At 47.0% G+C, this 23,012-nt stretch overlaps 1 protein-coding gene across 3 annotated transcripts in view; it reads right to left on the bottom strand.

Annotated features, from left to right (window-relative positions):
• The window catches only part of LOC140388355 (peroxisomal acyl-coenzyme A oxidase 2-like), a 70,552-nt gene that overhangs the window by 31,104 nt on the left and 16,436 nt on the right, over positions 1-23,012 (bottom strand). For all 3 annotated transcript variants that reach the window (XM_072472379.1, XM_072472381.1, XM_072472380.1), the window contains exons 3-8: positions 13,792-13,946; positions 13,016-13,123; positions 11,331-11,450; positions 10,119-10,234; positions 7,761-7,933; positions 6,248-6,413 (exon numbers count right to left, since the gene is read on the bottom strand). In XM_072472379.1, the coding sequence (XP_072328480.1) occupies positions 6,248-6,413; positions 7,761-7,933; positions 10,119-10,234; positions 11,331-11,450; positions 13,016-13,123; positions 13,792-13,946 (838 nt within the window). The remainder of the gene's footprint in view (positions 1-6,247; positions 6,414-7,760; positions 7,934-10,118; positions 10,235-11,330; positions 11,451-13,015; positions 13,124-13,791; positions 13,947-23,012) is intronic.

Below are 23,012 nucleotides of genomic sequence, written 5' to 3'. Positions count from 1 at the left end.
AATGTAAATACATAGGCACAGGCATCGGGTGAACATACGGCGTGCAGTACTACTCAGTAGAGAAGGTGTGTGAAACGATCAGTTCAGTCCATAAGAGGGTCATCCAGGAGTCTGGTAACAGCAAGGAAGAAGCTGTTTTTGAACCTGTTAGTGTGTTTTGTGTTCCCAGACGTTTGTATCTCCTGCCCGATGGAAGAAGTTGGAAGAGAGAATAATCCGGGTGGGAGGGGTCTTTGATTATGCTGCCCGCTTTTCCAAGGCAGCGTCAATGGATGTGAGGCAGTTTTGCGTGATGGACTGGGCTGTGTTCACGACTCTCTGTAGTTTCTTACGGTCTTGGACCGGGCAGTTGCCATTCCAGGCTGTGATGCAGCTAGATAGGATGCTTTTTATGGTGCATCAGTAAAAATTGGTAAGAGTCAATGTGGTCATGCCGAATTTTCTTAGTTTCCTGAGGAAGTATAGGTGCTGTTGTGCTTTCTTGGTCGTAGTGTCGACGTGGGTGGACCAGGACAGATTGTTGGTGATGTGCACACCTAAGAATTTGAAGCAGTCAACCATTTCCAAAGCCATCAGGGATGCCGAGAGACAATACCAGACGAAGCTAGAGTCACAGACTAACGACACGGACTCTCGTTAATTGTGGCCAGGCTTAAACAACACAATTGCCTACAAAGCAAAGCCGAGTAGAATCTCTGGCACCCCTCCCGATGAACTCAATGAATTCTATGCTTGGTTCGAGCGGGAAACCATCATGCTGTCAACTGCCACAGTAGCCACAGCACCATTGATGCAGAAAGGGGTGTGTACGATACTTCGCTTCCTGAGGTCATTGACCAGCTCTAGTTTTGCTGACATTGAGGGAGAGATTGTTGTCATTACACCACGCCATTAGGTTCTCTATCTCCCTCCTGAACTATGACTCATCGTTGTTCGAGATCCAACCCACTACGGACACATCATCGGCAAACTTGTAGATGGAGTTGGAGCCAAATTTTGCCCAGTCGTGTGTGTGTCTAGGGAGTATAGTGGGGGGCTAAATACGCAGCCTGGTATTGAGGACTATCGTGGAGGTGGTGTTGTTGTTTTGCCTTACCGATTGTGGTCTATGGTCAGGAAGTCGAGTATCCAGTTGCAGATGGAGGAGCCAAGTCCTAAATTTTTGAGTTTGAAATGAGCTTGGCTGGGGTTATGGTGCTGAAGGCGGAGCTGTAGTCAATGGATAGGAGTCGTAGGTGTCCTTATTGTCGAAATGCTCCAGGGCTGAGTGTAGGGCCAGGGAGATGGCGTCTGCTGTGGACTGGTTGTGGTGGTATGCGAATTGCAGTGGATTAAGCGATTCTGCAAGTATAGAGTTGATGTCTCTCATGACCAACCTCTCAAAGCACTTCATCATGATAGATGTAATGACCACCAGAAGTAGTTATCGAGGCATGTTGCCTGGTTCTTCTTTGGCACTGGTATGATGGTGGTCTTCTTGAAGCAGGTGCGAACTTCGGAACGGAGATGGGAGAGGTTGAAGATGTCTGTGAACACATCTGCAGTTGGTCCGCACAGGATCTGGGTGCACAACCAGGGACTCCGTAAGGACCCGTCTCTTTCAGAGGGTTCACTTTCAAGGAGGCTGATCTGACTTTGGAAGTTGTGACGGTAGGTATGAGTGTGTCTGAGGTTACTGGGGCAGATGACAGCATGATGGTTTCCTGCTCGAACCGAGCATAGAATGCGTGGAGTTCATCGGGGAGGGGTGCGCTACTACCGGAGATTCTACTCCGCTTTGCTTTGTAGCCCGTTATGTTGTTTAAGCCTGGCCACATCCAACTAGAGTCCGTGTCATTAGTCTGTGACTCTAGCTTAGTCTGGTATTGTCTCTTGGCATCTCTGATAGCTTTGCGGAGGTCGTACCTGGATTTCAAGTATAAGTCAGGGTCGCCAGTCTTGAATGCCTCACACCTGGCCTTCAGTAGGGTGTGAACCTCCTGATTAAACTATGGTTTCCGGTTGGGAAATGTACGTACTACCTACTTTGGAACGTAGGTACTACCTTCTTTGGAATTGAATTTATGCTATAAGGCCTAGGGGATTTAAGATCTTGGGCAAGTAGTGCAGCGAGGAAATGAGAGAGGACTTTTTTAAGCAATGTGTAGTAATGATCTGGGACTTTGGGACTTGTTGCCTATGAGGATGTTGGAAGCAGGAATGATGAATGATTTCAAAATGAAAACAGGTGTGCCTTTAAGGGAAATAAACCTGCAGGGCTCCGGAGACAGTGGGGGAACTGGACTGATTGGAATGTTCTACAGGCAGCTGGAATGGCCTCCTTTTGTGTTATAATGTCTCTATGACTCTCTAGATTATTCAAATAAAGCAGGACCAGCTTACAAACAGGTACTGATCCCTGCCACTTAACTCCACCCTACCCTAGTCTGACAGACATGGTTCCTTTTTTAAAAAAAACGCATTTTATTCAAACTTGTATCAAAGTAGGTTACAGCAAATAAACACCCCGGGAAACATTCTTCCCAACTATACAGTTTGTACAGATATCCTCCTTTTCCCCCTGGCGACGAACAGCTCCTCAATCACGGTCACAAACATCCCCCACCTTTCCTCAAACTCCCCTGCTGAGCCCCTCCTCTCCATGAGCTCCGGCTTCTCTGAAACCCCAAATATCGCCACCAAAGGGTCCGGGTCCACTCCCTCCTCCACTATCCTGGCTAAGACCGCGAACACTCTCGCCCAGGATCTTCCCAATTTTTCACAACCCCACAACATGTGCGCATGATTCGCACCCACACCTCTCACACTCATCTGCTACCCCCTGAAAGAACCCACTCATTCTCGCCCGAGTCATATGCACCCTGAACTGTATCAGGCTCATCCCTGCACAAGAGGAGGTCCCGTTTACCCTTCGCACTGCCTCACTCCATACTCCCCAATTGATCTCCATTCCCAACTCCGCTTCCCATTTCTCCTTGATCTTCACCACCTGCTCACCTCCCTGCTCCCCCAGCCACTTATATATATCCCCTATTCTTCCCTCCCCTCCCACATCTGGAAGCAGCAGTCGCTCAAGCAGGGTGTACCCCTGCAATCTGGGGAACCCCTTTCAGACCTTTCGTGCAAAGTCCCTAACCTGTAGATACCTGAACTCACTACCCCTCGGCAGCTCTACCATCTCCCTTAGCTCCTCCAGACTGGCGAACCCTTCCAACAGACATGGTTCTTACTAAAAGTTGAGGATCCTCCTTAACTTGAGCATTAGTTCCTTTTCTCTCCACCGTGGGACTAGGCAGGGATGTCCTATATCCCCCCTGCTGTTTGCACTTGCGACTGAGCCTTTGGCCATCGCTTTAAGAGGTTCGGGGGTATGGAAAGGAATAGTGTGGGGGGTGGGGGAATAGAGCATAGGGTGTCCTTATATGCCGATGATTTGCTGTTATACGTGTTGGAACAGAGTGTGTCGATAGGGGGAATATTGGAGCTGCTTCGAGTGTTTGGGTCTTTCTCGGGGTACAAACAAAATCTAGACAAGAGTGAGTATTTTGTGGTGTCTCGGCCGGGGGTGGGGGGCTGCCATTCGTAGGGCAGGGACTCACTTTAGGTACCTGGGGGGGGGGCAGGTTGCCCGGGAGTGGGGGGGGGGGGGGGATCCGCAGGTACAACATTTCTAGTTTGGTGGGGAGAATTAAAGTTCATCTGGCAAGGTGGGAGGGTCTCCCTCTGTCACTGGCGGGTCAGGTACAGGTGGTTAAAATGAACGTGCTGCCGCGATTTCTGTTTATTTTTCAATGCCTGCCGATTTTCCTGCCAAAGGCTTTTTTCAGAGAGATTAAGGGAAGGATTACCTCGTTCATATGGGGAGGGAAGGTGGCCAGAGTTAGAAAGGTGCTGCTACAGAGGGGAAGGCAGGCAGGGGGTTTGAGTCTTCCGAACCCGATGTATTACTACTGGGCGGCGAATGTGGAGAAGCTGCGGAGCACGGTAAGAGGGGTTGATTCCCAGTGGGTCAGAATGGAGGAGAGTTTGTGCAGGGGGTCGGGATTAAAAGCACTAGCAACAGCGCCGCTCCCGATAGCCCCGGGGAAGTACTCAGGGAGTCCGGTAATAACAGCTTGATTGAGAATTTGGATGCAGTTTCGCCAACACTTCGGGTTGCGGGCAGAGTCAAAGGAAATGCCGATTCAGGAGAACCACAGATTTGAGCCATGGAGGTGGGATGGAAATGAGATGACTTTGTCTATATATATGTTTCTGGAACCTACCTCTTCATTCACCGGAGGAAGGAGCAGTGCTCCGAAAGCTAGTGATTCAAAACAAACCTGTTAAAGACTTTAACCTGGTGTTGTAAGATTTCTTACTCTAATCCAAAAGTGTTTTTATTGGGTGTTCACATTTTGTATTTCACAACTCATGTTTTATGTTACACTTTACATAACCACGCCAACCAGAAGGAAGAAAAACAAACAAAACATAACAAAAATGAGCAAGAAATAAAGGGAGGGAAAAAGACAGGCAGATGTCAGTACAGATATTTACATATGACTGCTTTCCTTTCTGCCCCTCTTTTGAATGGCGTACCTTTGTTACCATTCCCAGTTTGGCCCGGGTGCATACTTACTGATGTCAGTCTACAGTTTTAGTCCCTTGTCCCTCTCAATTTCCTTTGGGTTCTTCTCCCCCGCTCCCTTTCCATCTTTATCCCGTCCTCACTTTTGTCCCCCCACCCCCCCCTTACTCTAATGGTTTCTGGCTACGAACTGATCCCTTACCCTACAGTACAATTGTCTCCCACTTTCTATGCTTTTTAGCTTTGACAAAGGGTCACCTGGGCTCGAAACATTAGCTCTTCTCTCTCTCCTTACAGATGCTGCCAGACCTATTGAGATTTTCCATCATTTTCTCTTTTGGTTTCAGATCCTGGAACAAGTTGGTGAACGGGTTCCTCGTCCTGTGGAAGCCTTCTTCTGGCTCCCGGATAGCAAATTTCATTTTCTCCAATTTGAGAAATTCCACCAGGCCGTTCAACCAGTCTTCAGCCTTGGGTGGTGTTGCTGATCACCAGCGAAGCAGAATTCTCTGGCTGGCGATCAGGGAGGTAAAGACTTGGGTATCGGCCCCCCTCCCCATGAAGAGTTCTGGCTGGGTCGGAGACCCCGAAGATCGCCACTTTTAGGCATGGCTCCACCCTCACAATCCTAGACATGGCTGTCCAGTACCTGGCAAGTCTAGGGTAGGCCCAGCACATGTGGGTGTAGTTGGCTGGGCCTCCCTGGTACCGTTCACTTCTGTACTCTACTTCTGGAAAGAACCTTCTCATTCAGGTTCCGGTTAGGTGTGCTCTGTGGAAAGTGGGAAGGGGAGCTGGGTGGGGAGTTGGAGGCCGGGTTATGGGAGGAGGCCCTGAGGAGAGTTAATGCATCCTCATCGTGCGCCAGGCTCAGCCTGATACAGTTTAAGGTGGTCCACAGGGCACACATGATGGTGGCCCGGATGAGCAGGTTTTTGAGGGGGTGGAGGATAGGTGTGGGTGCTGTGTGGGGTGTCCTGCGAACTATGTCCCTATGTTTTAGGCATGTCAGAGGCCGAGGGGTTTCTGGCAGGGATTTGCTGACGTCATGTCAGAGGTATTACAAATGAGGGTGGTGCCGAGTCCAGAGGTGGCGATCCTCGGTGTGACGAAGACCCGGGAGCCCAGGTGGTGGGAGAGGCCGACGCGCTGGCCTTTGCCTCCCTGGTGGCCCGGAGACAGATCTTACTAGGATGGAGGGACTCAGAGCCCCGAAGTCGGGGGTGTGGGTTAGCGACATGGCGGGATTTCTCAGGCTCGAGAAAATTAAATTTGCCTTGAGGGGGTCGTTGCAGGGGTTTGCTTGGAGGTGGCAGCCGTTCATCGACTTCTTCGAGAATTAAGCTGTCAGCAGGGGAGTAGGGGGGTTGGAAAAGGGGAGGCATGAGAGAGACGAGTAAGGGCAGGAGAACCAACAGAGGGGTGACTGGGGAAGGTGGCACTGTTTGTGTAAGCCATGTTGGCTGGGGTTTTGCACTAGGGGGGTTTGTTGGTTATATTGCTGTGTTTTTCTTTTTGTTGAAAATTTGATGTGTAAAATTGTTAAAATTATAAATGCATCAATAAAATATTTTCTAAAAAAAAGTTGTGCTCCGCGCGCATGTGAAGGTGGAGTACACACTGTTCTGCCTGTACAATCCTAAAATTGTCTGGTAGCAAGAAGACAAATGATCTTACCTCAGGCAGCAGTAAGACGTCTCCTTCGGTTTTGATCTGTACTTTCACTTGGTTACAAAAGGTTTCCAAGGATGAGGCCATGAAATGAAAGGCAAAAGTTGTTGCTAGCTGGGGAAGAAGCTTCTGTTGCTGAGTCTGGTAGTCTAATATTTTTGCTTCCATTTCACTGAGGACAGATCATAGCTTCAATATCATTAATCACAAAGCTGAATGTTAATACAAAATTTGAAACATTCCAGATATTACCTGTTCTTTTAACTATGTTTGGCATAGCTTGATTATTGTTAGATGTTATCCTCACTCGAACAAGTTCCCTTTAAGCATGATATTGTGACAATCAGTTAGTAGTGCTATTACTGATGGGAACATTTTTTAAACTTAGCTGCATTGAAGCATCATGTAGACAGACTGTACTAGAATATGCTGGTCTCACCACATCTAGTGTACTGTGTCCAGGTATCATTTGATTGTAGGATTTTATAGCCTATGAAAGGGTATAAAGATGGGCTACCAAGAAACCTCTATGTATTAGGAATATAAAGTATTAGGAATGGTTCTGGGCAGCACGGTGGCGCAGTGGGTGAGCCCTGCTGCCTCACGGCACCGAGGTCCCAGGTTCGAGCCCGGCTCTGGGTCACTGTCCGTGTGGAGTTTGCACATTCTCCCGTGTTTGCGTGGGTTTCGCCCCCACAACCCAAAGATGTGCAGGCTCGGTGGATTGGCCACGTTAAATTGACCCTTAATTGGGAAAAAATGAATTGGGTACTCTAAATTAAAAAAAAAGGAATGGTTCCAAAAATTGTATTTATTTCCTTTGGAACAAAAAAGGAGGGAATATTTTGAAGGGAATTGAAGTTCTCCATATTACGGAGATAACAAACGTGAAAGTGATCGAGCCGTAGTGTTCAGTGTAGTTAAGGTTCAAATACAAATGAAAATGAAGAAATTAGGAGTAATAAAAGAATGCCAGGTGAATTATTTTTTACTCAGTGGGCAGCAAAGCTTGTGCAGCAAGGTACTAAAGAAAAGTTTTTAAGCAAACAGCATAGAGCATCTGTCGTCAAGACAATTAGATACGTTTCAGAAAGAAAAGGGATATGGTGGAAAAATATCTAAGCAGGTTGATCAATCAGACAAACAATGGGTTTGTTGAATGTCATGGCTTTTTCTGGTCTTAAGAATTCTTATAATTTGTCCATGTAGAGTTTGCGCATTCTCCCCGTGTCTGCATGGATGTGCAGTGTAGGTGGATTGGCCACGCTAACTTTCCCCTTAATTGGGAAAAATTAATTCTTATATTCATTCTTCAGATGTCATCAGCACTCGTAAGAGACTTATCCTATATTTTCGGTCAAAAATCTGTCACCGTTGCCACAGTGATGTTACTATTAGTTTGGAAATAAAATAAGCAGCAACAATTTTTTTTTTTTAAAAAACAGTCAACATGTAAGCAAACCCACTCAACTCTCTGCAATATCTATTAAACCACACCAAATTCAGTCTCTGGACATACCCAGGCTTTAATTTTGACTGACGTCTCACCACAGAATATCGGATAGCAATAACACAGGCTTTAGAAAGAGCAGGCATAATTTCTACAGATATTATCCTCACACGAGTAAACACCATAGAGATGTAATTGATTCTGTTAGATCCTTGTTTAATATAGCTGCCGTCTGAGGTAACCTAGAATGACAACACGCATTAATGCAAAACTGGTATTTCTAATTCAGTAAGCACAACAAGGAACAATCAATAGAGAACATTATACTGTGAGATTAGATCTAAAAGTTATTTACATTCTGCAAGACAGGACTGGCATTTCATCAGAGAAGTAGAATTTGGAGAACGTGGAACTGAAACTTAAAACCGTTTTTAGCACGTGCACACTCAGCATGATGCTGTCTGTCAAACCTCAGACATTTCGACCAGTTTATTACTCAAACATTTTACTCAGGTGCCCTTATTTGCTAGATGAACAAAGGACAAATGCAAGTTATGATTCAAACAAATGTATTAAACACAGTAAAATAGTTATCCCTCTTAAATTATCCCACCTAATAATCCCAAGATTCTTAATACTACCTATGCTAATGAACTCAGTCAAGTTGTGGGTCCAATTCTCTAGAGTTGCGCTTCTCAGGGTCTTGGTCCACAAAGGTGGGTCTCACACGCTGTTTCCTTTCATCCTCTGGTCTGTCGACAAATCTTCTTTGCTATCTCTGCGCCAAATCTTCGCCAGGGAGGGTCCTGGCTGGCCGATCTTTATTCCCTGCCACATGCCTTACCAGAAAGTTCTCTGGTCTGCACCCAATGAAGTCTCGGGTGGGGGTCGCAACACCTACTGGAGTTGCCAATTGCAACTCTGCAGGACACCAGGAACCCACCCCCAGGGGCTATCTCTAGGTATATTGTTCGCACATAATCTTACTCCATCTAAACTGGGTGCCAGAAAGTCTAGCTTTATCTGGGCAATAAACAACATTTGAATGGAACCGATTATCTCCTGATGTCTTGTTGACAGGGCAGACCCAGACTTGTTCCGACTGTCTGTCTCTGTCAAGCGGATTCGAACTTGGCTGTTCGAATTCCCATCAGGCCTGCCTGGAGCTGTCTATGGTTTTATTTAAAATGTCCAATTCTTAATTTAAAGTGTCCAATTTTATACCGGGCTTAAAATTCAGGCTGTTATCCGTTTTACCACAATGAGTTGCTGTCCTCACTATTTCCACAGGTTCAGAAAAATAACACTCTAAATAATATTCTATCATTCACTTTTCACAAGCAAAGGTCTAACCAGCACCCCACTGGCATCCAATAGCACTATCAAATTGCACTACATTAATATGCTGGGCTGCAACATTGACCAGAAACTCTGGACCAGCAACATCAGTTCTGTGGTGAACAGAGTAGCTCAGAGGCTGGGTATTGAGGAGATTGGCTCATCTCCAGACTACCCAAAGTCTTTTCATCATCTGAAAGGCACAAGTCAGGAGTAGGATGGAATAGTCTCAACTTGCCTGGAGAGATGCATCTCAAAACACTCATAAAGCCTATTATTATCCAGAACAAATCAGTCACCTTAATTAGCAACCCATCAACCACGCCCTTCGTGACTGATGCACCATGATGGCAGTATATCCCATCTTCAGAATGCACTGCAGCAACTTGCCAGGGTTTCTTCAACAGCACTTCCAAAAGGACAAGGGCAGCCAGTTCATGAGAACAGCATCATCTCCAAAATTCCCTGCAGGTCACTCATCTTCCTGCTTGAATATATATCACCATTCCTTTATTATCACTGGGTCAAAATCATGAAACTCTGTAACTGACAGCAACATGGAAGCACCTTCAGCAGACTGCAGCAGTTCAGGAAAGCAGCCCATCATTACCAGAATCATTTTTTAAAAAAAAATCTTCCGATTCTGACACATCGGTTTTGTAATTCATGTGTTTTCCATTTTTATTTGGGGATTTTCTGTTTTTGCTGTTTTTCCTTCTACCTAGACAGTCTATAATTCATTTTGTAAAGATATAAATTGTTAATTTTACTTTGTTTTTCTAAAGAAATAAATTTGCAAAATACTCTTTGCACTTACAGGTATATATTATGCAATTTTGTTAGAAAGATAATTACAAAGTGAACTTTTAAATACGAAGAACTCCCTTCCTAACAGCACTGTGGGTTTGCCTACACCACATGTAATGCAGCAATTCAAGCAAGTGACTCATCACCACCTTCTCAAAGGCAATTAGGTATGGGGCCATAAATGCCAGTCTTGCCAAGGACACTCACATCCCATGTACAATTTTTAAAAAAAAATACTGAGAACGGCAATTAAGAATTATGTGAAGAATATCCATTATGTACCTCACTGTATCTGCTCAGCATGTTCTCTCTGGGGATATGGACATTTTGCAACATTAAATATCCATTGTCAACATGTTCAAATGCCATCTTTGGGCCGATGTCTCCAATTGTGACACCTGGAACCAGATTTAAAAATTACATTAGCTATAGCATCTCTCTATTTATTTTTAATCATATGCGGGATGTGGACATTGTTGGCAAGGCCAACATTTATTGCTCATCCCTAACTGACCTTGTTAAAGTTGTAGTCAGCCACCTACTTGAACACAATGCAACTGGGTAGTTTGCTAGGCCATTTCGGGTAGGTGACTGGGTAAGAGGGGTAGGTGGGTGAAGTGGATAGGTGGGTGAGGTGAGAAGTGTGTTGAGGGGTAGGTGGATACGGCCTTGGGATGAATTAGGTGCGTAGTCCCTCATTTAACCATTCACTAACATGCAAACTAGACCTTTAAACTTACCATGCCCTCTCCACTCGACTCTGCCTCGACCCTGGCGAATCTCTACAGAGCTCCAGAAATCTACACGCTGATTGTTAAAGCCAGAATTACACAACAAAGAACAATACAGCACAGGAAAAGGCCCTTCGGCCCTCCAAGCCCACACCGATCAGGGTTAAATCCTGAATTATTTACCTCACAGTTCACCAAGGATTTCCTGCTCATTTGCAAACCTGCCATGGATAAACCCAAAAGTGAGTGGGATAAGTCAGCTTCCCAACCTGATGTCATTATTTTGTGGCTTTCACCCCATCCCCTCCGACACACGAATCCCCTTGTCAGTTAATATTCAACGCATTTTAAGGTGTTATTTTAGTCATAGATGTAGAATAAAGTTTGTCCTCACTAACCAAACTTTAATAAGCATTCAGATTTATTTTGTTTGCACTCAAATATGCAGCTGTGCTGATGCGAAAATGGCCTCATGTGGTCCAGCAGTTTCCTTTCAAGGAGCAGCAATATTCTTGTTTAATCCAAAACATCAACTGCGGTATTGGGCATAGAACAATGAGTACACCTGCCCACTACTTTGTGGCTGTGGTCCCTAGTTATACTGATTCCAAATGGTATGCATGTTACACGTTCCTGCACACATCAGCATAACAATCACAATAGTGCTTCATTTTAACATACCCTACCCAGAACAAAACAAGCAGGCGTTATTGCTGTAAAGCCTTTTAAAGATGTCAGGAAGTTAAAACGAGCAGCAGGTTACCTGGCAAAGCAGAATGGTCCACCAGGCTGCGAATCTGAACGATGAATGCATGCATCCCTTGGCACATCCCCTGGGTATACAGCTGAGCCAAGACCACGGCGTGATTGGCCGATCTACCCACTGATAGTAGGAAACACAGATTGTGTGAAGACTTTTCGAATCAACAGATCGTGAATATTTATCCCCAAACCATCAATTTGCATGATGTGGCTTGCTGTATTCCTGTTCCCTTTAAGGATTTGCTGGATTTACCCATCAATTACCCATTAATTTCACAATGGAAAGTTATGTTTAATAGTTAAAAGCATAAATATCCTTTTAGCCAAGGTTGATAATGTAATGCCAACCTCTCTGGCTCAGAAAGGGAACAATTTAATCAATTCAGTCTTGTGTATGCAATTGTTGCGAAGAGATTAATTTTTCTCTTACTTTTCCCATCTGTCTCTTGTTTCACAATCTAATCTTTTTCTCTACTGAACCCAATTTGATTCCAGGTCACCCTCAGTCAGCAAAGTAATATACACATCCGTCTGCATCAATGGTGCTGAGGTGGAGATTGTTGACTGCTTCAAATTCCTAGATGTTCACATCACCAACAATCTGTCCCGGTCCACACTCGTCATCGCTACGACAAAGAAAGCACAACAGCGCCTATACTTCCTCAGGAAACTAAGGAAATTCGGCATGTCCACATTGACTCTTACCAATTTTTACAGATGCACCAGAGAAAGCATCCTATCTGGCTGCATCACAGCCTGGTATGGCAACTGCTTGGCCTAAGACCGCAAGAAATTACAGAGAGTTGTGAACACAGCACAGTTCATCATGCAAAACTGCCTTCCATCTACTGATTCTGTCTCCATCTCCCGGTGCCTTGGGAAAGCAGGCAGCATAATCAAAGTCCCCTTCCACCTGAGTTATTCTCTCTTCCATCGAGCAGCAGATACAAAAGTCTGAGAACACGACACACACTAATAGGTTCAAAAACAGCTTCTTCCCCACTGTTATGACTCCTGAATGACCCTCTTATAGACTGAACTGATCTCTCCACACATCCTCTCTACTGAGTAGTACTACACTCTGTATGCTTCACCTGATGTCTGTATCTATGTGTTTACATTGTGTATTTATCATATGTCCTATGTTTTTTCATGTATGGAACCATCTGTCTGGACTGTACGCAGAACAATACTTTTCACTGTACCTCAGTACATGTGACAATAAATCAAATCCAATTCATTGTTCCTCTTCCTTTCTCATCCTTAAATCTTACTAGTTAAATACACCATTTATTCTGTTTATTCTGTAATTCACTAAGGTCCAAGAGGCCCCGTTTCTATCATCTCACCATTATCAGTTGGCACTTTCAGCAAAAAATGGCATAAAACTTTATTGAGATGAAGTGTGCAGAAAATGATCTAACTCAAGGGCATGTGTTGTGAGACACCCCACTCCAAAAAGGTCTAGCCCATTACTTATATACAACTTGCATTTATGTAGCACCTGTAACGCTGTAAAACATAAAACATCTCATGACCCAACATTTATAGCAACAAATTATTGGTGCACAATATATGCTGATTTTGTTGTTAGAAATCCATTTTCTACTCCAAGTAATTTGATGGTCAAATTCATCAATAGGAGAAACAAATAAGTCTAGTGAGATTGATATTTCAAAGGCTTACAGTCACCAGGCCACCACTTTATTGAGGACGGTTCTGGTGTGTTGAGAATGAAATCCTGGCTGGATGTGTCAAAGGATGCCGTTGTCTCTAGTCCTCGAAGATACGTGCCTTAAAATGAACAACAGGTACATCATTCAAACAGGGAGTGTGTGGAAAGTTTAAGAGATCACAGTCGGAAACAAAAGGTTGACGGCCTTATTGTCATAAAGTAACTGATCTTATTGGTTATCACTTAAATCAGGCAAATTTCAGCTTCAGTTAAATCTGCTCATTCCAGGTTTAGCAGCACTGCCGAGTTCAGTGAACCACAATACATTGCTCAATAGAGGTGCTGAATCATACAAAAGATACTGAACTGAAAGTATGTTTATCCAATTGAAACAGAACTATCCAACGACCTCAATTATAACAAATGTCTATTAACCAGACAGCTACTGGTGCAGATTATTGATAAATTAAGTTTACAACTTTATTTCAAACTGATTGTAATTATCATTTTCAGAAAGGTGCTAACGTGAATTTAATTGAATAACTGCATGACCAAGGTCAGAATTCACTGTGTGGGATTCACAATAGAAACTGTTACCTTTGATTTGGATCATAGTGTTTTGGAGCACCAACGTTCCACTTAGCAGCTGACTTTAAAAACGTCCCTATTTAACAGTGAAGTGTCCTGCAATTTGACTTCTTAAAATTATAAAGCGTAAACCAAGGGTACAATATAGTTGTGTTGGTAAACAGTGTTCAAGTATAAGTATATTAAGTTGTCCACTTGCCATGGCCTAGCTCCGTTTGAGCATAAGTTCCAATAATCTGGTAATCCTGAGCCAGTGGAACCCACTTTGCAATCTGTGCATCTGTTCCCAGTTCTGTTATTGTTAGTATAAAGACTCCATTGTGGACTGAAAAGGCCACATTTCCTCCGAGGACCCTAAAGTCAGATAGAAGAAGCACAGTTACTGTCCGCTGCTAACGACTCCATCAACATCTTGGATGTTACCATTAACCAAAAACTGAACGGTACTAGCCATATAATCACAATCTTTATTAGTGTCACAAGTAGGCTTACATTAACACTGCAAACACTCCGGAATCTGTTCAGGTACACGGAGGGAGAATACAGAATGTCCAAATCATCTAACAAGCACGTCTTTCAGGACTTGTGGGAAGAAACCAGAGCACCCGGAGGAACCCCACGCAGATACGAGGAGAACGTGCAGAATCCGGACAGTCAGTGATCCAAACCGGGAATCGAACCTGGGTCCCTGGAGCTGTGAAGCAACCGTACTAACCACTGTGCCGCCCATAAATACTGTGGCTACGAGAGGTCAGAGAGTGGAAATATTGCGGCGAATAACTCGCCTCCTGACTTCCCAAAGCCTGTCCATCATCTACAAAGCACAAATCAGTTGTGTAATGGAATATGGGAGTCATGGAATGGGAGGCACCGTAGCACAGTGGTTAGCACTGTTGCTTCACAGCGCCAGGGACCCAGGTTTGATTCCTGGCTTGGGTCACTGTCTGTGTGGAGTCTGCATGTTCTCCTCGTGTCTGCATGGGTTTCCTCCGGGTGCTCCCGTTTCCTCCCACAGTCCAAAAGACGTGCTGTTAGGTGAATTAGACATTCTGAATTCTCCCTCAGTGTACCCGAACAGGCGCCGGAGTGTGGCGACTTTCGCAGGGGATTTTCGCAGTAACTTCATTGCAGTGTTAATGTAAGCCTGCTTGTGACAATAAAGATTATTATTATTGCTCTCCACTTGGAGCTCCAACATGAAATTCAACACCATCCAGGACAAAGCAGCTCGCTTGATTAGAATTTCATTCAAATAAGTTTGTTGAGGGGGGTTGGGATTGTTGTTCTGTTAATGGGGGGGGGGGGGGGGGGGGGGGGGGGGGGATTACTCTGCCGATAAGAGGAGGGATTGTTGTCGGAAAGCAAATGGAAGATCGAGGACGGTGGAGGCCCGAGGGTGGGTCTACAGAGGCATGGGACGCGAGCTGGAGGCTGGCCTAAGGGTGATGGTTGATCGGCAAGGAGCGGGATGCCTCCCGACCAGGCTGATCACATGGAATATTAGAGGCCAGGGGCGTCATTCTCCGACCCCCAGCGGGTTGGAGAATGGCCGTTGGCTGCTGTGAATCCCGCCCCCGCCGGTTGCCGAAGTCTCCGGTACCGGATATTCGGCGGGGGGCGGGAATCGGGCCGCGCCGGTTGGCGGGCCCCCCCCGCTGGATTCTCCGGCCCGGATGGGCCGAAGTCCCGCCGATAAATTGCCTGTCCCGCCGGCGTAAATTAGAGTACCTATTTACCGACAGGACAAGGCGGCGTGGGCGGGCTCCGGGGTCCTGGGGGGGACGCGGGGCGATCTGACCCCGGGGGGTGCCCCCACGGTGGCCTGGCCCGCGATCGGGGCCCACCGATCCGCGGGCGGGCCTGTGCCGTGGGGGCACTCTTTCCCTTCCGCCTCCGCCACGGTCTCCACCATGGCGGAGGCGGAAGAGACTCTCCCCACTGCGCATGCGCGGGAAACTGTCAGCGGCCGCTGACGCTCCCGCGCATGCGCTGCCCCGACATGTCATTTCCGCGCCAGCTGGCGGGGCAACAAAGGCCGTTTCCGCCAGCTGGCGGGGCGGAAATCCCTCCGGCGTCAGCCTAGCCCCTCAATGTTGGGGCTCGGCCCCCAAAGATGCGGAGCATTCCGCACCTTTGGGGCGGCGTGATGCCCGTCTGATTGGCGCCGTTTTGGGTGCCAGTCGGCGGACATCGCGCCGTTTGGGGAGAATTTCGCCCCTGAATCGGCCCGTTAAGAGGGCTCGCGTGTTTGTGCATTTGAGGGGATTGAAGGTGGACGTGGCATGCTACAGGAGACACACCCGAGGGTAATAGATCAGACCAGATTGAGGAAGGAGTGGGTCGGGCACGTATTTCACTCGGGGTTGGATTCTAAGACTAGGGGGTCGCGGGTGTCATTTGGACAGGGAATATAGTTGTGGATGTGGGGGGTAGGTACATCATGGTGACTACGAAGCTGGAGGGGGTGCCGGTGGTGTTGGTGAATATTTACGCACCAAACTGGGACGATGCGGAGTTTATGAGACGGGTGTTGGGAAAGATCCTGGACTTGGACTCGCATAAGCTGATCATGGGGGGGGGGGGGGGGGGAGCGCTTTAATACGGTCATTGATCCAAAGTTGGGCTGGTCAAGGTCAAAGATAGGGAGGGTGTCAGCGGTAGCGAAGGAACTAAAGGGGTTCATGGAGCGGGGGGGGGGTTAGACCCATGGAGATTCAGACAACTAAGTGCGAAGAAGTTTTCTTTCTTTTCCCATGTGCACAAAGTATACTCCCGGATCGATTTTTAAATCTTGAACCGGGCCTTATTGGTGGGGGGGGTGGTTGATACCGAGTATTCGCCGATTGCTTTGTCGGACCATGCTCCACATTGGGTGGATTTACAGGTGAGCAAGGGGGGTGGTCAGCATCCGCAATGGAGATTGGACGTGGACTGTTAGCGGACGAGGGTGTGTGAGGGTATCCATCAACGATTTGGGAAGTGTGGAACCGCTGAAGGCAGTGGTTAGGGGGGAGCTAATATCGATACGGGCCCATTGGGAGAAGGTGGAGCGAGCAGAGATAGATAGGTTGGTTGGGGAAATATTCCAGGTAGACAGGAGATATTCGGAGGCCCCAGAGGCAGGGTTACTGAAGGAGCAGCAGAAGCTACAGATGGAGTTTGGTCTGCTGTCTACAGGGAAGGCAGTGGAGCAGTTGAGGAAGGCAAGAGGGGCGATATACGAGTATGGAGAGAAAGCCAGTAGAGTGCTTGCACACCAGCTAAGGAAAAGGGAGGCGGCCAGGGAGATAGGAAGAGTGAAGGACAGAGGAGGGAATACGGTCTTGGACCCAGCAGGGGTGAATGGGGTGTTTAAGGAGTTTTATAGTTGGCTATATGCGCGGAACTCCCAGCTGGTGAGGAGGGGATGAGGCAGTTTTTGGGAGAGTTGAAGTTTCCGAAGGTGGAGGAAGGGTTGATGGAGGGGTTGGGAGCTCCGATCGAGATTGAAGAAATAGCAGCGGGGCTGGAGGCTGTGCAGTCAGGTAAGGCCCCGGGACCAGACGGCTACCCTGTGGAATTTTACAAAAAGTTCTCGGAGATCATAGAATTTAGAATCATAGAATTTACAGTGCAGAAGGAGGCCATCGAGTCTGCACCGGCTCTTGGAAAGAGCACCCTACCCAAACCCACACCTCCACCCTATCCCCATTACCCAGTAACCCCACCCAACACTAAGGGCAATTTTGGACACTAAGGGCAGTTTAGCATGGCCGATCCACCTAACCTGCACATCTTTGGACTGTGGGAGGAAACCGGAATACCCGGAGGAAACCCACGCACACACGGGGAGAACGTGCAGACTCCGCACAGACTGTGACCCAAGCCGGGAATCGAACCTGGGACCCTGGAGCTGTGAAGCAATTGTGCTAGCCAGAATGCTACCGTGCTGCCCCGCTGATGGTGGGGGCATTTAATGAGGCAAGGGAGCAGGGTGTTCTTCCCTCAACAATGTCACAGGCCTCGATCTCACTGATCCTGAAGCGGGAGAAGGACCAGAGGTATGAGGGTCATACAGGCCAATCTCCCTACTGAATGTCTATGCCAAACTGTTTGCACAAATCTTGGTCTCAAGGATAGAAGATTGTGACCCGGAGGTGATAGGGGAATACCAGACAGGGTTTGCTAAGGGCAGGCAGCTAACGACCAATGTTAGAAGGCTCTTAAATGTGATCATGATGCCCTCAGAGGGAAGGGAGGTGGAGATAGTGGTCACGTTGGATGCACAAAAGGCCTCCGACCTGGTGGAGTGGAACTATTTGTGGGAGGTGTCAGGGCGGTTCGGGTGGGGCTTCATTGTTTGGGTTTGGTTGTTGTACCAGGCACCGGTGGCGAGTATACGAACGAATCGGTTGACGTCAGGCTATTTTAAACTGCACCGAAGGACAAGGCAAGGATGTCCCCTCACCCGGCTGCTGTTTGCTTTGGCCATAGAGCCACTGGCGATGTCGCTAAGAGCATCAAGGGACTGGAACGGATTGGTCGGGGGGGGGGGGGGGGGAACGACACACAGGGTCTTGTTATACGCTGACGACCTGCGACCCGTTAGCGGGGATCTTACAGGAATTTGGCCGGTTTTCGGGGTACAAATTAAATATGGGGAAAAGTGTGATGTTTGCGATTCAGGCAAGGGAACAGGAGAGGAGACTGGGGGAGCTGCTGTTCCGAGTGTTGGGAGGGAGCTTCCATTATTTGCGAATCCAGGTGGCACGGGAATGGGAACTGTTACATAAACTAAATTTGATCCGGCTCAGGGAACAAACAAAGGAGGACTTTTGAAGGTGGGACATGCTCCCGCTGTCACTGGCGGGGAGAGTACAGACGGTGAAAGTGACAGTCCTCCAGAGATTTCTGTTTGTTTTTCAGTGCCTCACCAGTGAAGAAATTGCTGCTGGAGCGTAGTTGGGGGAGGATGGGTTGGCAATGCCGAACTTTAGCAACTATTACTGGGTGGCAAACATAGCCATGATTAAGAATTGGGTATTGGGGAGGGGGGGGCAAGTAGAGGCGGCATTGAGTAAGGACACAAGTCTGGGGGCATTGGTAACGGCACCTCTGCCGTTCTCGCCGGCCCGATACTCCACAAGCCCGGTGGTAGTGGTGGCCCCGAGAGTCTGGGGGCAGTGGAGGAAGCTTATGACAGAGGAGGGAGCATCGGTCTGGGCTCCAATTTGTAACAATCATCGGTTTGCTCCAGGGTGGCTAGATTGGGGGTTTTCAGAGATGGCAGAAAGCAGGGATCGAGAGGATGGGAAATTTATTCATAGATGGGAGCTTTCCCTGTTTGGAGGATTTAGAGGAGAAATTTGAATTGCCGAGAGGGAATGGGTTATAGATATCTGCAGACATGGGATTTTTTGCAAAGGCAGGTTTCGACCTTTCCGCTCCTACACCACAGGGAATACAGGACAGGACAGGACAATTCAAGGTGGTACACCGGGCATACATGACGGTGGCTCAGATGACCAAGTTTTGGGGGATAGAGGACAGGTGTGCGATGTGTGCGGGAGAGCAAGCAATAAATGTCCATATGTTTTGGGCATGTCCGAAGCTTAGGGGATTCTGACAGGGATTTTCAGAGGTCATGTCCACGGTGCTAAAAACAAGGGTGGTGCCGAGTCCAGAGGTGGCGATTTTTGGAGTGTCGGAAGATCCGGGAGTCTGAGAGGCCAACGTCTTGGCCTTTGCCTCCTTGGTAGCCCGGAGACGGATATTGCTAGCGTGGAGGGACTCAAAGCCCCCAAAATCAGAGATCTGGGTTAGCAACATGGCCGGGTTTCTCAGACATGAGAAAATTAAGTTCTTCTTAAGAGGGTCAATGCTAGGGTTCGTCCGGAGGTGGCAGCCGTTTGTCGACTTCTTCGGGGAAAACTAATCGTCAGCAGAGGCAATAAGAAAAGGGGGAGGTAGGCTATTTTCTGTTTAGGGTAGGTGGGATTTGTTAGGGATGAAGATGGTTTATGCACTATGTTTATATTTGTACTGTTTACTGTTATTATTATAAAATTATAAATACCTCAATGTTTTACAAAAAAAAAGAATCTCATTTAGCACTTTAAACATTCACTGCCTCCACCAATGCACAGTGGCAGCTGTGTATACCACCTATTTTCTTTTTAAATTTAGAGTACCCAATTCATTTTTTCCAATTAAGGGGCAATTTAGCATGGCTAATCCACCTACCCTGCACATCTTTTTGGGGGCGAAGCCCACTCAAACACGGGGAAAATGTGCAAACTCCACATGGACAGTGACCCAGAGCCGGGATCAAACCTGGGACCTCGGCGCCATGAGGCAGCAGGGCTAACCCACTGTGCCACCGTGCTGCCCTGTGTATACCACCAATAAGATGCATCGGAGCAACTCACTCAGACTCCTTTTTTAAAAAAAAATATATTTTTTTTATTCTCCTCTTTTTTCACATTTTCTCCCACATTTACACCCACCAACAATAAACAATAATCAGTAACAAATAGGCCAATCCCCATATCAATAACAGCGATCCCATCCTCCCACCAAACCCCAAACATTAGCCTGCATGTTCACACAAATGACAAAAAGGAATTAGGGATCACCCATAGTCGCCATTAGCACACACAGCCCCCCTCCCACCCACCCGCCCCAACTAATGTTCGATGTTATCCAGTACTTGAAAGTGCATAATGAATAATGCCCATGAATTGTAGAACCCCTTCATCCTTCCCCTCAGTTCAAATTTGACCATCTCAAGAGTCAAGAATTCCAACAGGTCCCCCTGCCACACCAGGGCACAGGGCGGAGAGGTTGATCTCCACCCTAACAGGATCCGCCTTCGGGCGATCAACGAGGCGAAAGCTACAACATCTTCCTCCGCACCCGTTTCCAACCCTGGCTGGTCCGACACCCCGAATATGGCCTCCTGGGGGCCCGGGTCCAGTTTCACATGCACCACTTTAGAAATTACCCTAAAAGCCTCCTTCCAGTAATCCTCTAGCTTTGGACACGACCAAAACATATGAACATGATTAGCGACCCCCCCCCCCCCCCCCCCCCCCCACACATCTTCTACTCCTTCAAAGAATCGGCTCATCCTTGCCCTCGTGAGGTGTGCCCTGTATACCACCTTCAGCTGTATCAGCCCCAACCTCACGCACGAGGTGGAGACATTCACTCTCCGGAGCACCTCACACCACACTCAGACTCCTTTGACTACACATTCCAAACCTGCAGCCTGTACCACCTACTAAGGCATCAGGAGGCTAAATTGCCAGCTGCAAGTTTCCCTCTGTAGTAGTAGGGGCTGGTACACAAAGGGTTAAGTAAGACTAAATACAGCACCGCCCACAGTGATGTAAAAAGACATCTGACATGGAGCCCGTGTCAGTCTGGAGATGAACATAGTTGGGATAAAACCTAGAATGGGGTCAACTTCATAACTGTATATATTTACAGTTGGATGTATAGGTATGAGCTGTTAATATTGATTTGCTAATAACATATTCCAGACTGAAAGCCTACTTCATGGTGGAAGCTTCAAAATTAAACCCCCCATTCTCATGAGAATGCTGAGAAACTAAGACAAAGGACACCTTAAACAGATTCTGCACTGAACCTAACTCCCAACTGAAGCTACAGAAGCTGAGAAAATTCACCAGGGAAAAAGTCCAGTCACAAGGGCCTTGAAGCAAACAAGAAAGGTAGAAGTTTTACTCAACCAGAAGACTCCATTGCATCCACCTTAGAAGTCTGATTTCAGCATGCAGCACTCACAAACTGCAAGGGTAAGATAAGGGTGGGGTGTCCAGAACGAGGGGTCTCAGTCTGAGCTTTCAGGGTAAACCATTTCGGACAAAGATGAGGAGACATTTCTTCACCCAAAGAGTGGTGAGCCTGTGGAATTCATTACCAAAGGAGGTAGTTGATGCTAAAACATTGAATATATTCAAGAGGCGGCTAGATATAGCACTTGGGGCGAATGGGATCAAAGGTTATGGGGAGAAAGCAGGATTAGGCTATTGAATTGGATGATGAGCCATGATCGTGATGAATGGCAGAGCAGGCTCGAAGGGCCAACAGGCCTCTTCCTGCTACTATCTTCTATGTATCTATAACTTTTTTTAAATTCTAGGCCAGCTAGGCCTGAGAAACCTCTTTTAGGTCCTTCAGTCAAAAGAAACTCGTCACTAAACCTGATTCCAGACTCAGTGTCTTGTCACAGTTCGTTTCAAGAGCCCTGACTCATAATGCAACATTGCCAAATTTATTAAGTCGGCAGCCAGCCAACCTCTGCTGCTGTCATGGTCCTTTCTTCTTCAGGCAGATGCGTGCCGCTGACATTTTGAAAAGCCCTCCAAACACCAGCAAGCACAGGAAGATCCTTGTTCAGCAGTAACTGGTGACGCCATCTTGGAACTTTGTAATCTCTTAAAGCTGCAGCCACACTTCTTAAAATCTTCATAAAGATTGCAATTCCACACTTCCAGTTTCACCGGGATTTACCTATGGCCCAGACCAAACACAAAATTGGAGTCTTTGGGGAAAATACTGGGCAAAGATAAATTTATTAACGAAGCCCAGTTCCCTGGGGAATCTGTGGATTCCCTATGAATCCAATACAGATGACAGATGTTGTCAATATGGCGATTTAAAGTCTGAGCTCATCCAAGACAGAATGATGGTAGGTGTTGCAGATGACTCACTCTCTGACCTCCTACAAGCTAAAATTGTTCTTACCCCAACTAACCTGACCAGCTAGTTAGAGTGTCTGGGCTATGTGCATAACACAGGACCATCCTAGGGGGAAGAGACCACCACTTCATGGGGCAAAAATCAACCCTCAGTCCATCCTATCAGGGTTATAAAACACAGGAACCATCCAAGTCAGGAAAAGCAACCCCTGTACCATCCAGCAGTGTGACTTTGCCAGCGCTGGAAAGGTCAGTGCCTTGCATGTTTTTTCCAATGCTTCCACTGCAAAAGACAGGGACACTTTGGTTAACTGTGCAAGTCGAAACCCTAGCAGACATTCCAAAGGTTATCACAAGGTCGACCAAAGGCCCAGGAGATGCAAAGCCATTTTTCTTGGGGGACATCAGAGAATGAGTTTCTTTGTTTTGGAACACTGATATCCTGGTTAATGGTCATTTAACAATTCTTAAATTAGATTCAGGTGCCAGTGCGACAGTCCTGTCAGATGAGGAACCACAGTCATTCGATTTGAATGACAGACACTATTGTGTCAAGGGGAGTTTGATTCCTGGTCTGAGGCATGATCCTTGAACCACTGAGGAATGTGACAAACAGATCTTTGAGCCGATGTACATTGTCCACAGTCAACCTCTCTCTCCTCTGAGCAGAATGCCTGCATAGCAATTGATCTTCAACTGGCGGAAAATTTCCAGA

The sequence above is a fragment of the Scyliorhinus torazame genome, chromosome 13, assembly GCF_047496885.1.
Source record: "Scyliorhinus torazame isolate Kashiwa2021f chromosome 13, sScyTor2.1, whole genome shotgun sequence".
Taxonomy (NCBI): Eukaryota; Metazoa; Chordata; class Chondrichthyes; order Carcharhiniformes; family Scyliorhinidae; genus Scyliorhinus; species Scyliorhinus torazame.
This window is presented reverse-complemented; position numbering and strand designations above follow the sequence as displayed.